General features: G+C 44.7%; 1 protein-coding gene across 4 annotated transcripts in view; it reads right to left on the reverse strand.

The window, feature by feature from the left end:
* The window catches only part of EPHB1 (EPH receptor B1), a 359,407-nt gene that overhangs the window by 88,964 nt on the left and 253,822 nt on the right, over positions 1 to 16,621 (reverse strand). For all 4 annotated transcript variants that reach the window (XR_012656391.1, XR_012656389.1, XR_012656390.1 and 1 more), the window contains exon 5: positions 5,682 to 6,017. Coding sequence is in view for 1 of the 4 variants with exons in the window: in XM_075068616.1 (XP_074924717.1) it covers positions 5,682 to 6,017 (336 nt within the window). In the remaining 3 variants the exon portion in view is untranslated. The remainder of the gene's footprint in view (positions 1 to 5,681; positions 6,018 to 16,621) is intronic.

The raw sequence follows: 16,621 nt of genomic DNA on the forward strand, positions 1-16,621 counted from the left end.
TTTGAACTAAGCAGCACCAGGAAACCAGGTAGACATTCCTGGACATTGAAAAATATCATAACATAAAGACTGTAGTTAAACACCTAGGAGAATCTTTCCCCACTGCCCCCCAGGTAGGACATCAGCACATTAGGATCTTTCACTCCCAGATGCACTGGTAGAACCCACATCATTTAGGAGCAATGGAGAGTTACTTGAACATGCAGCCATATTTCAGGTTGGCAATGAGATCCACAGCTTTACGAGGGTAACTCTTTTTCACATGCTGATCACCATATTTGGGGGTGGGAAGCAATTTCCCCCCAGGGTGCAGTGGCAGGGACCAGGCAGACGTTGCCTTCCCTGCAAGAACCAGGGCAGGGTCAGCAAGCTCCCTTTGATCAATTTCCTAATAGCGCATCAGGCACGTACTTCCCCTTCTGCCCTCTCTGTGTGCAGTGCTCTCCTGCGGGGAGGTGGTGCTGCAGAGTCCCTGCTCCGGGCTGTGCCTAAATGCCACTCTTGAGCCTGAATTGCATAGACATGTGTGCAGATTGGATTTCTGAGTGACATCTACCTGAGTGACTAGCGCACAAGCCACATTATGTAATATGGAAACTCATTCCCCCCCATGACTGTCCAGTGCGGAGGGAAGAGAGACATGGTTCATGCAAGTTTGACAGTCAGTGCCCAGCTCTCAGAGTCAGAAGAAGAGCCATCATGTCAAAGAGAGCAAGAGTACTCTTTACAGAAGTATCTGTGTGCCTTAGGAACCTAAGTCCCACTGAAAACCCAGAAGACCTGAGGCCCCTAAGTCATGGTGGTGCTTCTAAAAAAATTACCCTCACTTGCTTCCCTGTACCCACATTTAAATTCAGGTTCTGAAGTCAATTATTTCTCTGAGAAGTGGAACTTATCCCAGGGAATGGAAGAGCAAAACACGAAACCCGCTTCAGCCTCCTTGCTGAGAGACGGCAGCAGAAAATTTAATGACAAAGTACTCTAATTTGCTCTCCCTTGCGCTCTGGCAGCCCTATTAGTTTCAATGAGGTTGGCTAGGCAGGTATAACTCACGGCAGATTTTGGCTCAGAACGGAAATGTCTAGGAAATTCTCTCTCATTCTTATTCTTTTTCTCTTTTTCCTCTCTTCTTTTTCGCCCATTCCCCTCTGCTCTCTTTTTCCTTCTCTCCTTTTAATTGTCCTGCCTTTCCCCCTTTCTTTCTTTCTCTCTCTGCTAGGTTGGTCTGTTTAGCTCCTTCAGCTCTCCCTCTGTTGCAGCTAGTGCTATGGTTTAGGGCTGTTCTCGGACATCTCCCTCTTGTGCGGACAAGAAGAATCACAAAGGAAAAGGGTCAAGACTGTAGACAGCAAGCACTGTGGGCCCTCAGAAATGTTCAAGAAACTTGAGAATGAGGCTCTGCATGAATAAATATTGAAGAAGATAGACAATGTGCGGCTGAATATTTGGACGGGAGATGGATGGATAGAAGGACAGATGAGTGGATAGTGATTACAGGAGAAAGAGGGGATAGACTGATGGAAAGATATATTTATGGGTGAATGGACAGATAGATGGTTAAGATAAATGTACAGATCTGGATTTCTTATGGACTGGGGAAAGGGATTCAATTTGTTTCTATTAGAAAGATTTAATTGGTCTTGCTGAAGTGAATTGATAACACATACTAGACAAATCCACAACAGAACATTTCTTCTGTCATTTCCCCACATTTGGAGTCCATTTCTTTCTGTCTCCTATGCACAGTTTTAAGAGAACCACATGCAGCTTTTGAAAACAGACATTTTCATTGACAGTTTGCAGACATAACTGACTATAATAACATAGCTTTCAATATTTTCTGTCTAAGCAATAATACATCCAGTTTAGGAGTACGCTGTGCTCTTAGGTCGGTAACAAAAAGAGGACTCACTAAAATAAAATGTTAACCAACACTAACTGATTTGCTACAGAAGCTGCGCAATCATCCTGCTTGTGCATTCCCATTAACCTCTTTTTATCCATCCCCCCTACTCAGCACTCCAGTCTCAGCCTGCTTAAACAATTCCTGAATGTTAAAACCTCCTGTGTGGCAGCCAAATATTTATTTCATGTTTGTGGTCCCTCAAATATTGATACCACCCTAATGCATCGAAACCTAATGCATTTCAATTAGGTTAGTACGGAGGCCTTCCCAATACAGTAGACATATTTCCATGTTAATATACAGGCTCTGCATTAGAAATAGAGAGAGAAGGAGAAAGAGATGGATGAATAACAGAGTGAGTGACAGGCAGAGACAAAAGAACTATATGAAAGCATAGCTGGAAAAATAACAAAGGCAAGGAGGAAAAGTTCCAGCCGCGAGGGGATGGATGGACAAATCAGTGTTTGGACTATGTAAGTCTTGGACAACAGAGTTCAGTGGTGTCCAGCTTGCTTACATCAGGGCTAACATTGGCCCCTCTAGTAGCCTGACTTTGAGCATGGATGGATGAGCAGATGGTCAGGTGGGTGAACTGCAGAATGGATGGAGGGGAAGGCAGGAATAATAGCTAAAAGGCTAAGATACAAGCAGCAGGTTTGACTGCACATGGTTAAAGAGAGAGAAGTGACAGCCAGGCACAAACATAACATGACAGTCTGACAGAATTGTTATTCCCAGGAGCTGGGATACTAAAATATTTACGCCAGGTTTCTGCCTTGCACGCTCCCAGGAGAGCGCAGCTAACAAAGGCTGCCCGTGTTACACATTCAATACAAAGCAGAAATTACCATCGTCTTTCTGTTCCCAAACCAAACAGATTTCCATTACCGTTGTCTAGTGTTTCCTTCCTTGCACTTAAAGCAAGGGTCACCAACTGGTAGCTGCCCTTCCCCTACCTTCCTTTCAGCCCCCCATACAGTACATACACACTGCACAGACTAGCCATCTGGCCACCTCAGCTCTCCTACATCAGTTCTTTTCCTCACCAGCCAGGCAGTTTGCAGCCAAGAGTCCTCTGTCAAAAACCGATGCCTGATTCTAATATGAGGAGGAGAGATGAAAAAAGCCAAAAAGGAGGAAGAGACAGGGGCGGCTCCAGGCACCAGTGCACCAAGCATGTGCCTGGGGCAGCAAGCCATGGGGGGCAGCCCTGCCGGTCGCTGGGGAAGTGGCACTCAGGCTGCCTTCAGTGGTGCACCTGTGGGAGGTCCGCCAGTCCCACGGTTTCGTTGGCAATTCAGCGGCGGGTACACCAAAGGTGCAGGACCGATGGACCTCTCGCAGGTTGCCACCGAATCCACAGGACCGGGGACCTCTCACAGGCGTGCCACCGAAGGCTGCCTGACTGCCGTGCTTGAGGTGGCAAAATACATAGAGCCACTCTTGGGAAGAGAGGGCCAGAGGGAGAAGGAAAAACAAGATTAACTGCAAAGGAAGGAAAGAGAAAAAGCAGAGTGGCATCAGAAAAGGAGCAGAGAGGAAAAGAGAAAGAAACAGAGGAGGAGCAAGTGAAGGGATTGTGCATTGTGCTTCCCTCGTGATTTTAGCACAGGGATCACTGCCACATGTAGAAATCCACTCCACAGAACTGCTCCGACTTCATCCACTTTAGTGATATTGGTCATGGTGCCCCATGCCCACACATCAGACCTCACCAGCGTGAGCCGAGCACTTCTGGACATGACCTCATTGGAAGAGTGGGGTTTTAATGCCGGTTTCACTCCAGTGTCTGTACCAGCCCCAGGAAACCCCACCAGCGGACACTAGTGTAAAGCAGACACCAGATCCCTTCCACCTAGAGGCCTGCAAGGTTTCAGCACTGTCCAAAACATGGAGGAATCTGTGCAGGAAACGGAATGGTCAATGCAGCTATGGGATACGCTGACTGAGTACATCCCTCCATCAGCAGTGCCCCACTGGAGCCCTGACTGCAACTACTTTCAGCTGCTTCTACCCTAACAGAAACCCTGAGAGCTGGGGAAAAGTTGTTCCCCTACCTTACTTCCATGGGGGGCTTGAAAGCCCCCTGGACTGCAGGGCCCTGGCTAGCATACTGCATTTTACAGTACACCTCCCTGCATGAGCAAGCATGAACCAGCCCCTGGGTGCTTCTTACTGCATTGTTGGCACTGGCTCTGAAGCTGAGCTCTTGTTTCAGTCCCAAATCCACTGTACCTAGCTGTGACACCGCTAATGCAATTCAAGCATTCCATCTTACTGGGCCCTATTTACTCAACACCTTGCAGCAGGGAAGTCAAACTCCCTTTGTAGAGAGGGCTGAATTCTGGGTGTAATTCTGGCCTTTTGGTGAAGATATAACTGTAGGAATCCATACTTCACTCAGGGCCCAGTGGGGCTCCCACCATCAGTAGCAGGTTTGCAGCAAGATTAGGAAAGAATCTGCCCTTTATGTAGGATTGAACGTTCAGTCATCAGCGTCATTCATTATTTGCTCCATGAGTTATGGTCCACTCAGCATCACCCAAAGTGAAAATCTGCTCCTCTTGTGTCTGTCTATGCTGCAGCTGGGAGCATGCCTCCTGGACACATGCTAGCTCCACTCAAGCATGTGCAATAAAAATAAGAGTGTGGCCATTGTGGCATTGACAGTGGCTCAGGCTAGTCACTTGAGGTCAGAACCAGGTGGACCTGCACTCGAGTAGCTAGACCATGCGACAATGTTCACACTGCTACATTTAGCAAGCTAGGCTGGCCAGAGCTAGCGTGCGCCTGTCTATCCAGACTGAGAGGCACATTGCCAGCTGCAGTGTAGACATACTGCTTAGGGGCTAGCACTACTTATTCCCCTTATTTCTCTTCCTTCTCCATTTTCCTTACTCCGCTGCCCGCCTTCCTCTTTTTGTGCCTCTCCTTTCTGCCCTCTGCATTTCCATCCCTGAAGCAAGTCCCAGTTTTCAACCACCTCCCCATTCCACCCACTAAAATGATCAGCAAGGAAACGTTGAGAGGGTCATCGTTAGACTTCAGATCCCAATGGGTAAGTGGGGAGAGTACACTTCTCTCAGGCTGTCTGCAGACCAAGGGCTGGTCTACACTAGGAACTTACACCAGCATACCGGTGTCTCTTAGGGGTAGGAAAAATCCACACCCTGAGAGACGTAGCTAGGCTGACCTAACCGCTGGTTTAGACAGTGCTAAGTCAATGCTGTCGCGTTTCAAGTGTAGACAAGCCATCCAGCAGACATGACCTCATTGGTGACACCTAGAACACTTAGGAAGATTTTCTTTACAACAAGGGCTAGAAATGTCCTTTGTTGTTGTAGTAAGAGGCTAGATCCTGCAGAATCTGACTGTGCCATGCAGATCATGGATGGGTGCTAGACACTAAAGCCCAGACACTGCCTTATATCTAGGTGGGCCTGCACTGATATTCACAGAATTCTTAAATATGCCTTGCAGATGGATATTGTGTGGTATGTTTATGCATATGTGTGTGCGCATATACACGTTAGGTGTGTGGGCATATGCTTGCGCAAGTATACATATATGCATGTGAGTGTATATACAGGGTGTGTGTGTTTACACATCTTATATTTATTCTCTTGCATTTCAGTTAATATCTGCAATGCTGTAATATGGCGTTTCACACTCCTAGAATTTTCCGTTAGAAGAACCCAGCCCTAGTTTCCCTTTTCCCCATTAACAACCCCCCACATGGCACATGGTATGTGCACATTGTCTCTGTGGAACTCACCAGCTTGGTTTGTGGTGATGTTCACTGACACATGCTGCGGCGGGAAGGGGCTCTTGCCAGAGACGCCATTAACAGCCTGGATCTCAAAGGTGTACGGCATGTGGGCCCAGAGGCTGCTGATGAAGACCCGGGTCTCTGTCAGGCCCAGTTGCCTGGGTACAAACTCCACGTTGTCATCGCAACGGGAGCAGCTGCGGCGGTCAGGCCGGCACTTCTTACAGATGATGTCGTAGGTCACGTCATCACGCCCGCCTGTCTCCCGGGGTGGGTGCCACTCTAGGATAATGGACGTCTCATTGACAATGGAGATAACGTTGCGGGGCCCTGATGGGACACCTGTTGAAAAGCAAGTCAATTGATAAGGTTCCTGTCAGGACAGGATACAACATTGAGCTTTACTGTATACTGATTGGGGAACCAGGATTGGGGAACATGGTAAGATCATAGGGGGCTGATTCAAAGTTCACTGAAGTCAATGAGACTCTTTTCACTGACTTCAAAAGGCTTTGGATTAGGCCCATAATAAGGAAAACACAGCCTTCAAACTGAAAGGTGAAGCAACAGAGAGTTATAATCCCTTTCAACAGGCCAGAAATGTGCAGTTAGACAAGTGTACAGCTTTCTTGGTACCAACTTCCTGAGGCTGATAAGGGAATCCAGTAATTGTAGCCATTCACTTCTGGGCTTTCCCAATGCTGTTCGGAGCTCAACCCCAACCTCATGGGTCCACCCAGCTCCACTGGGAACAGAGAAATTCAGTCACCATGTTTCATTCAGTCCCATGTTTTCACAGATTACTGCTTTAGTGGCACCCCATCTGCCTGTGTTGGTACCAATCTCTTTACAATGGGAAGTAGGATCCAGACTTAAGGTTTATATCATCTTGAACTCTCTCACATTCTTCATCCTCTAGAAATCAGGCAGGTATCACCTTCCAATAGACAACAAATGTAGGACACACAGTACATTGTAAAATGGGTCCTTCCCCTACTAGAGGAAGGCTAGATCCTTGGTGTGGATGCTAAACTAGGGTGCTAGTAACCTGGGTTCAAATTCCTGCTCTGCTACAGCATACCCTTGTAATCTAGTGCAAATTGCTTAGTCTTCTGCCCATTAGCTCCCCACCCATAAAAGAGGGGTAAAGTACTGCTGTACCTCATGTGGTGTTGTGTGAATAAATACATTGACAAACCTTAGGTGCTCAGCTGCTACAGTAATGATGGCCATATAAGTACAATAGCTAGATTATCATAGTTGGAGAAATGTGTTGTAGATGGGACTGCTGTAAAAGGGACACACAATGGGTGACTGAAAAAAAGTCAGAAATGGCAAGTAGTTATTTATGTGTCAAGTTGAGAGGGTGGGTATTTTGTCGGGTCCTGCAAGGGTCTGTTCTGCATTCAGTACTATTCAATGTCTTATTAACTAGGTGGATATTGGAATGGAGAGTATATTGATCAGATCTGCAGACAACACTGAGCTGGGAGTGATCACAAATGCTTTGGAGGAGAGGAATTAAATACAGCAACGTTGGCATACATTGTAGGAATGAAGAATGTGAGATTCAATATGCACAAATACAGAGAGATTCATGTAGGACAGAGTAATCAAATGCACAAATATATAATTGGGGACCGCTGACCAGACAGCTGTGCCATGGAGAAAGATCTGGGAGTTAGCAGGGAGGCTAAATGGAATGAGTCAACATTGTCTACACTACGTGCAAAAATCGATTTTAGATACGCAATTTCAGCTACGAGAATAGCGTAGCTGAAATCGAATATCTAAAATCGATTTACTTACCCGTCTTCACCGCGCGGGATTGATGTGCGTGGCTCACCATGTCGATTCCGGAACTCCGTTTGTTTTGGTGGAGTTCTGGAATCGATCTAAGCGCGCTCTGGGATCGATATATCCCGTCCAGATCAGACGCGATATATCGATCCCCGAGCAATCGATTTTAACGCGCCGATACGGCGCGTAGTCTAGACGGGGTGTCAAGAGGCTGCTGCAGAGAAAGCAAACAGAACAGTAGGTTACATTAAACAAGAGAGGTAATTATTCTGCTCCACTCAGCACTAGGGGAGCTCCAACTGGCCTCCTGCATTCAGATTTGAGCACCGCACTTTAAAAAAGACAGAGACACAATGGAAGGAGTTCAGAGGAGAACAATAACAATGATAAACGGTTTGACCTACATGGTAAAGTGGCAGGAGCTGAGAACACTCAGTCTTGAGGAAAGAAGTCTGTGGGGAGGCATGCTCACTGTCAACATGTATGCTGAGGAATGTTATTAACAGGAGATGGGCCAATTACTCTCATTAGTCATCAAGGACAGAACAAGTGGGGATGGCATAGGCTGCAGCAGGTTAAATATTAGAGAAATGATGTAAGTACAAGAACAATTCAGTGATCAAATGAGCTGCCAAAGAAGGCTGTGGGCTTAACATTATTGGACAGTTCACGAACAAACCAACACTATCATGATGATGGAGAGAGACTTTCCCACCCAGATGATTCCCTATTTCTTCAGCCCTGAATACCCTGCATCCCCCATGAATGGACCTAGCTATGATCTGAAACTGGAGGAATAACTCCCTGGCTCCATTAGCTTGGAATAGATTTACTCATCAAGAATCGGAGCCGAATCTTGTCAACACTATTACACATTTTCTGAGCAAAGAAAGCTGCCCAGTGATGGAAGTCAAATGGCACCAAAAGATGCAGGCATGTGCCTAGCAAGATTTGTGTAGATTAGGCACCTAACTAACCAATGATGTCTCTGGGAGATAGGTGCCTAATCTGTAGAGCTGTTTTTCAAAATCCCACTAGGCATCTATCTGCAGACACCTAAATATCTTTAAAACCCTGGCCCTCTGTGCCTAACTCCCCTGTCTGTACAGGGTGGTAACGGTACTTCTCTATCTCACAAGGGAGTTATATGGATAAACACACTGTTGACTGTGAGGGCTCAGATACTGCGGTGATGGAACCAGAGCAGAACCTTGAGCAGATGGATTGTGCAAGTAAGCCATTTCTAAAGTACAATCACAAAATGAGCTGTCAAGGCCAGTTAGTTCCCTCTGGACAGCTCTTCTGTGGAACACTCCAACCTGCCACTGGAAACAGGGAGTATTAACTAGATCTGGGCTTCCCGTAAGCTCTCTCTGAGAGATTAAATCCAAACAATTTAACAGAAGCTGTCCCCCTCACCAACCTACCTCTCCTCAAACCCTTGAGGGGGTGTCAGATGTTCACCCCCACTCCTGACACACCATTTCTCTGCCCTCTCCCTCTTCCCCCCTTAATCACATTGGGACAGGCACTCAGGGAGCCTCTCTGACCTGTTGCCAAGGTTACAGCAGATGAAAACATTTTATTGAAATGGCTAGAAAAATGCTGTCCTTAAAAAACCCTATTTTGTTTAATTTTTCCTTCAGTGGAGTAAATGTATTTTCCAGGAATTTCCTAGCAATGAGGCTTGCCTGTGTGCTGAGTGGAAAGGGCTTGCATGAACTTTTGAGGTGTGGCAGTAGAGCAACCGCGCTAACGTGATACAGCAATGTATTACAAGTTAGCTAGAGTTAGCTAATGTGATTTTGGAGATGACATAATTGGACAACAGGGGGAGAAGATGGAATGAGCAGTAGGAATGAAACTGGAAAGGTGAGCTATCTTGAATAATCAGAACAACAATCTGGTGGATACCATGATAAGCAGTTAGTTACTCACAAAAGTCAATATCTTTAGCAGGAATCTTAATGAAAGAGCTCTGTCCATATATTAAAGAGACAATACCTTTAAAAACGATAGTTTAAATGAATTTAGATGCTCCAATCCAGCAAAGCACTTCTCTTTAAGCATGTGAGCAGCCCAGTTTACTATGTAGGCACGTGCTTCAGTGCCTTGCTGGATAGGGGTCAACATGCTGCTGAACTTTGCAGGAGCGACAGCTTCTGAGACTTAGACTTCATCCTCATCCTTCCATTGGTTTCAAGGAGCTGTGGCTCGGGTGCTTAAGTCCTTTATTTATGGACAGAAGAGGTCTGGCACAGATAGTGGCAGATTCCTCATGTGCTCTACCAATGTGTTGCAAGGCTGAACTGAAGGGGTGGCACACAGTAGCACTGGTAACAGACTAACCTTGACTTGGTAGCCCTAGCGTTCTGACCTGGGTTAGGGTTAAAACTGGTTATGCCCAGTTAGATGGCACTATCCATTGACTCCACTGCCTTCTGCTATAGGGCCAGATTTTCCTCTAGTGTAACAGCATAGCTCCACCGACTGCAGTGGCACCAGCCCAGCTAAGAATCTGGCCCATCATCTTTAAGGGAGCAGGGAGTTCCATGTCTGCATGTTCAGTCCTTGGCCTGCTAGCCAAGATCTCCAAAGAAGGTGCCAATTGAACAGAAATAAAGGGAATAATTTAATTACTTGGAAAAAGTATTACTTTGCGTTATTTGTAATAGCCTGTTAAAGATTTGAAAAAACACATTTCCTTCTCAAATACATTCCAAAAAGCATGTCTGTTAGCAAACCTGATATTTTACGCTCATGGGCCTGATCCAGTCTTTTGATTGTAAGTTATTCAAGGCAGTGATTGTGCCCTCTTTGTGTTTGTCCAGCACCCCGCACAATCGAGCCCGAGCTCTGAGTGTGGCTTTTGGACTACCATCATGTAAATATTAATAATAATGATCCTGCTCGCATTAAACGTCAATGGGACAAATTGATACACTAAAGATTAATAAGTCACCATGAGCAGATGGCATTCACCCACGAGTTCTGAAGGAACTCAGATATGAAATTGCAGAACTACTAATTGTGGGATGTAACCTATCACTTAAATCAGCCTCTGTATCACATGACTGGAGGATAGCTAATGTAACACCGATTATTTTAAAAGGCTCCAGAGGTGATCCTGGCAATTACAGGCTGGTAAACCTAATTTCAGTATCAGGCAAATTGGTTGAAACTAGGGTAAAGGACAGAATTATCAGACACATAGATAAACACAAAATGTTGGGGAAGAGTTAACAAGGCTTTTGCAAAAGGAAATCATGACTCACTAATCTATTAGAATTCTTTGAGGGAGTCAACAAGCATATGGAGAAAGACGTTCAAGTGGATAGTGCACTTGGACTTGCAGAAAGCCTTTGACAGGGTCCCTCACCAAAGGCTGATAAGCGAAGTAAGCACTCATGGGATAAGAGGGAAGGTCCTCTCAGAGATCAGTAACTGGTTAAAAGACTGGAAACAAAGGGTAGGAATAAACAATGAGTTTTCTTAATGGGCAGAGGTAAATAGTGGGGCCTGCTCTGTTCATTCTCGCTGAAAAATCTGGCATTGGCCACAGTCAGAAGTCAGATACTGGGTTAAATGGACCATTGGTCTGACCCAGTGTGGCCGTTCTTAAAGCTCCTGTTGACTTGCAAAGGTGTCAGATCAGGCCCATATTCTACAACTTAAAGAGAGCCTAGTCAGTTTGTTTTGAACTTCTTTCCTTGGTTTGAAGTTGTTCCCAGCAGGGATGTAACATCCCATTGCAGCTCAAAGTAAATTCTCAAGTTTGAGGTTCAAAAGGCCCCTGAAAAAAATGTGATTTTTAGATGAGATTCTGATAACAACAAACTTGTATAGTGCTGAGGTAGTAGTGCCTGGGAATTTAATGACAAGGGGTTATTTTACTGGGAGGATTTTCTAGCAAACTGCTTTTCTCACTTTCCTAGACCTTTATTTACTGGGCAATCTTGCACAATGCCTGCATTATGCTGAGCTGTAACTAATGTTGTCAGCTCCTCACTCTCCTTGGCATGAAATAAAACGCCACTGATAATAATTTGAAAATAGTAAAAAGAAATAAAGGAAACCAACATAAAGATGATACCTAGAACAATTCAGGTCCAGCAGATGATGCGGAAAGGTTCATATGGTTAGAAATGTAACAAAGGTATGTATTTGCGCACACATGCCTTTCAAAGCTGTAATTCGCAGACAGCACTTCTGTAAGATATAATTATGTTTTCACCTGCTCCACAGTTGCCCCCATCCACCTTCTTCATTTAAAAAGTCAGAATTAGTGATTTCAGAATTACACATTAACATTTTTTTACATTTACCTTGGTTAAGTTTAGCAGTTGTCCTCTCTCCCAGTTCTTTGCCTTGTCCCCTCCCCACACATCCTATCTTTCCCACTGCAGTAGATACTTTGAAAGAGTACTCAGGCTGAAAAGTAGTGATTAAATAAATAATCATCATTCTGGTACCTAGGGGTCCCAATGTGGCAGGTGTGGTAACAACATATGTAGTCCCTTCCTGGAGCATCAATGAGTCCCAAAGAGTGGAGCACCACTAACTCCCCAATTTTTTTCCCTCCTCTGTCACTCTGGGGCCCATCTGGAGAGTTGGGACCAATGGACTCTGGGGGTTTTGTGTGCCATCTCTCTTCCTGCAACTGGAGGCCTAGCCATCATAGCCTGGTCCCTTCCTCCTAAACTCTGTTCCTGTCCAACCTCCGCACCCATGTCTGAGTGGTCCCAGCCACATGCTGGATAGCCTGGACCTGCAGTTGGCTGCCCTGGCATGTCAGTCAGTCTCCCAGCCAGGTAAGTCCTCTCTGTCCTCCACACAGGATGTCTGTGCTCAGATCTCTCTGTTAAACAGATATTTGGGGTCTTGGGAGGTCTCTCTCTTCTCTGGAGCCTCCTGATCGGCTCCCTGCTCAGGGTAATCAGGAAAACATGTTTCTTTGTTAGTTTCCTTAGTTGTTGCTTCTGGGATGGTGTCTCTGGGAACTGCCCCCAAACTGCCTTTATAGAAGAGGCAGTAATGAGTAGCCATCATGAAGGGAGAGAGAATAGGGTTCACGCGCCTTCCTCTCTTTCTCTTCTGCAATCCATGGGGGCAGGGAGCTCTGGCTTGAGGAGTTAGAGTGGGAGTAGGGGGAGGATATGGTGAGAAGCCCAAATAGGAAGGCTTATTGGGGTACAGAGAGCTGGTGTCAACATATGACAGACTGATAGGGCTGGTCCCAGAAGCTCACAAGCTCTCTGCCAGCTTGCTTCTGCCAGTGTCATAAAAATATAAGAATGGCCACACTGGGTCAGACCAATGGTCCATCACCCCAGTATCCTTTCTCTGACAGCAGCAAAGAGTTCCTGTGGCACCTTATAGACTAACAGACGTATTGGAGCATGAGCTTTTGTGGGTGAATACCCACTTCTCGCATCCGACGAAGTGGGTATTCACCTACGAAAGTTCATGGTCCAATACGTCTATTAGTCTATAAGGTGCCACAGTACTCTTTGCTGCTTTTACAGAACCAGACTAACACGGCTACCCCTCTGATACTGTCTCTGACAGTGGCCTGTGCCAGACGCTTCAAAGGAATGAACAGAACAGGGCAATTTCAAGTGATCCATCCCCTGTCATCCAGCCCCAGCTTCTGGTAGGGTTGAGGGACACTCAGACTACAGGGTTGAAGTCTAAATCTCAGAAGCTGTCGCTCCTGCAAAGTTCAGCAGCACGTTGACTCCTATCCAGCAAAGCACTGAAGCATGTGCCTACATAGTAAACTGGGCTGCTCACATGCTTAAAGAGAAGTGCTTTGCTGGATTGGAGCCTCTAAATTCATTTAAAGAATAGTTTTTAAAGATAATGTCCCTTTAATATATGGGTAGAGTTCTTTCATTAAGATTCCTGCTAAAGATATTGGCTTTTGTGAGTAACTAACTGTTTATCATGGTATCCACCAGATTGTTATCCTGATTATTCAAGATAGCTCACCTTTCCAGTTTCATTCCTACTGCTCATCCCCTCTTCTCCCCCTTTTGCTTGTTGACTTCCTCAAAGAATCCTAATAGATTGGTGAGGCATGATTTCCACTTACAAAAATTGTGTTAACTCTTCCCCAGCATCTCATGATTATCTATATGTCTGATATTGTTCTTTGTTATAACTTCAACCCATTTGTCTGATATTGAAATTAGTTTTGCCAGCCTGTAATTGCCAGAATCTCCTCTGGTGCACTTTAAAATAATTAGCTATCCTTCAAACATCTTGTACAGAGGCTGATTTGAATCACAGAAGATTAGAGTTGGAAGAGACCTCAGGAGGTCATCTAGTCTGACCCCCCTGCTCAAAGCAGGACCAACCCCAACTAAATGATAGTATACCACAGTTAGCTGTTCTGCAGTTTCACACTGGAATTCCTTGAGAACTCAAGTGAATACTATCTGGTCCTGGTGACTTATTATCATTTAATTTACCTGTTTGTTCCAAAACCTCCTTTATTGATACCTCAATCTGGGACAGTTTCTCAGATTTATCACCTAAAAGAAACGTTTCAGCTGTGCGGATCTCCTCCACATCCTCTATAGTGAAGATTGATACCAAAAATGTATTTAGCTTAATTTCTTTAGCTTTTCAGCAAGGGCCTTGTCTTCCTTGAGTGCTCCTTGAGCACGTCCTTTGTCACCCACTGCCTGAGACAGAGAAGCCCATTAAGTTGCAAATTCAGATGGGTGGAGCACATACAAACTGGATTAATTTTACTGGGTAAATTAAGTGACATACAAAAAGTGAATAAATAGCAAAGTGAGGAGGAAATTAGGTCTGAAACATCCTTTCAGTTTCAGTAATCCAAAGTGCCATTAATACAAAATCAGGAAAAGGGCACACAGACCCTCAGCTGGGGTCATTTGGCAAAGCTCCCGAGAAGTCATATAGACAAATCTTCACCGAAGACAATAGATCTTCACCAGCTTATAGCATCTGATGGTCTGGCCCGTGATTTTAATTTGGACAATACCCCTTTCACTAATGAACATGAGTTAAAAGAAAAACTAAAATAAACAATGTGCAGGAACGCTACTTACAACTGCAAAGGACTATCTATGAGGAGATAACAATGGGTGCGTATTTCCAAGGTATTATACCAGCAAATACAAGCATCTACAGACACACTGTATTATTTACTTCTATGACACGTAACCACTCTGAAACAGAACAGCTGGTACCTCAAATGAGAACATTTTAAAATTAAGCCTTAATTAGAACAAATAAAAATTTACCAACGGACTTTTTTATACAGTACTCTTCTCATGTTGCATACTGTAAATCAGCTATGGAGCAAGATGCAATAAAAATAGATTTATTTACAATTGTTCTACATGCCTAGCACTTCCTCTGCCACTGACAGCTAGAGTGATCAAGCAAAATATAGAAATTAAACTCTTATTTCAGATGCATACTTTTAGATCTTCCTTAGCCATGCAGTATTTAAGCAAATACAAGCAATACTGCAGGATTCTGTGTGGTTATGTAGAACACACATACACGCTGGGCGCATAGGGAAGCATAAAGATGAACATTAGTTACATCCAATCTCTTTTTTCAAGACATACCGACGTCCAGGATAAACCCACAAAGCAGCTGTGCAATTGTTCTTGAAAAATGTATTTTTATGACAATAAACCTCGCATTGCACAAACACAGAGCAACTGAAAATTCACTTTTATTAAAGAGCACCAGCCTAGAAATATAATTCAGTGCTCGTGCTGCACTTATTAAATAATAAAATACAAGATGCAAGGGAAGAGGAAAAGCAGGGGCAGCAAGAAATTCCCAGCTTTCACATCTCAATTATTTTTAATGGCAAAAACAATTGCTTTGCAATATAGTCCCTGTGACCTTTCGCTCCACTTGGAAGGAAAGCAAGTCCAGGCCAGGACTTGTAAGTCTCCAAGGCACAGCCACTATCTTGCTTGAGTGATCTCCAGGGCAGAAGCCAAGGGTCTCTGCAGCTTGGGCTAAAGAACCCAGCTCTCCAGCTAAGATCTGAAATGGACTCTCATTCTCTGCGGATCGGTCACAGAGAGAGATATGTAACACTGACCAGTGAGTCACACAAGGACATGGTTTTTAAAACTTTTTGGGGAGGAAGTAGAAGGGGGCCTTTGCACACCCTGTCTGCTAATTTGCTCGTTTTTAGGATCCTGGCTAAGGCCTATTACACCCTTATTGTGAGGAGTTTGACCAGAAGTTAAGTTTGACACCAAATTGTCTTTTTGTGCTGTGCAGGTACAGCACCTAGCACAGTGAGGTCTAGTCCACAACTGGGACTCCTGGGCACTATGCTAATACAAATAAATAATATTCATAAGAATGATACACTTTCAAACACACAGATGCACACAGCAGCTGTTGACTAGCAATGGGCTCTTTCTATATCAAGCTGATTTTTATGGAGCGACAGACTTAAGATATCTTCTGCCGTCTTATTTACAGTAGACAGCGGAGGAAGATGATTCATTTCAAGCAAAGCAACGCAGAATACCAATGCTTAACATACTCCTTGCCCCTGTAAAAGAACATTCCATCAATAAGACTAGAAACAAGACAGCAGTGGTAGATAACCTCCAATTCTAATTTATCCCGGGGATTATCTGCCTCCAACTGCAGACATTGCCGCTAAGAAATATACATTTCTGAGAGATCTTCCAGTTTGCACCGACTGATGTCTGGGTTGTGGAACTAGGACATTATTGAGAATGTGGTGTACCCTAAACAGCTATGAGAAGAACTAGTTGCTAGCAAAGAAGCAGAAGTTGATGCACAATCACTTGCTCGTGCCAGTCTAGTGATAAAAGGATTAGTACTGATGTTATGACACTAGGTACATTTCCATTTCAACAGAAGAAGATGGTGTCATATGTGGTAACAGATGGCTACTGCACACTGTTCATACGGCCTTTGGATGTCTAAAATCTTCAGCGTGTGGGCTATCCCACCTCTATGGGAATACAGTGAAGATGAATCTCAGAGCTGCAGTTAGAAAACTCTGCAGTCTATCCCTCACTGACTCGTCCTGTAGTGTGCAGATTGAAGGGCAGATCCTAGCTGAGGTAAATTAACATAGCTCAGTGATTTAATGCAGCAGC

This window comes from Chelonoidis abingdonii, chromosome 8 (assembly GCF_003597395.2).
Source record: "Chelonoidis abingdonii isolate Lonesome George chromosome 8, CheloAbing_2.0, whole genome shotgun sequence".
Lineage (NCBI taxonomy): Eukaryota > Metazoa > Chordata > Testudines > Testudinidae > Chelonoidis > Chelonoidis abingdonii.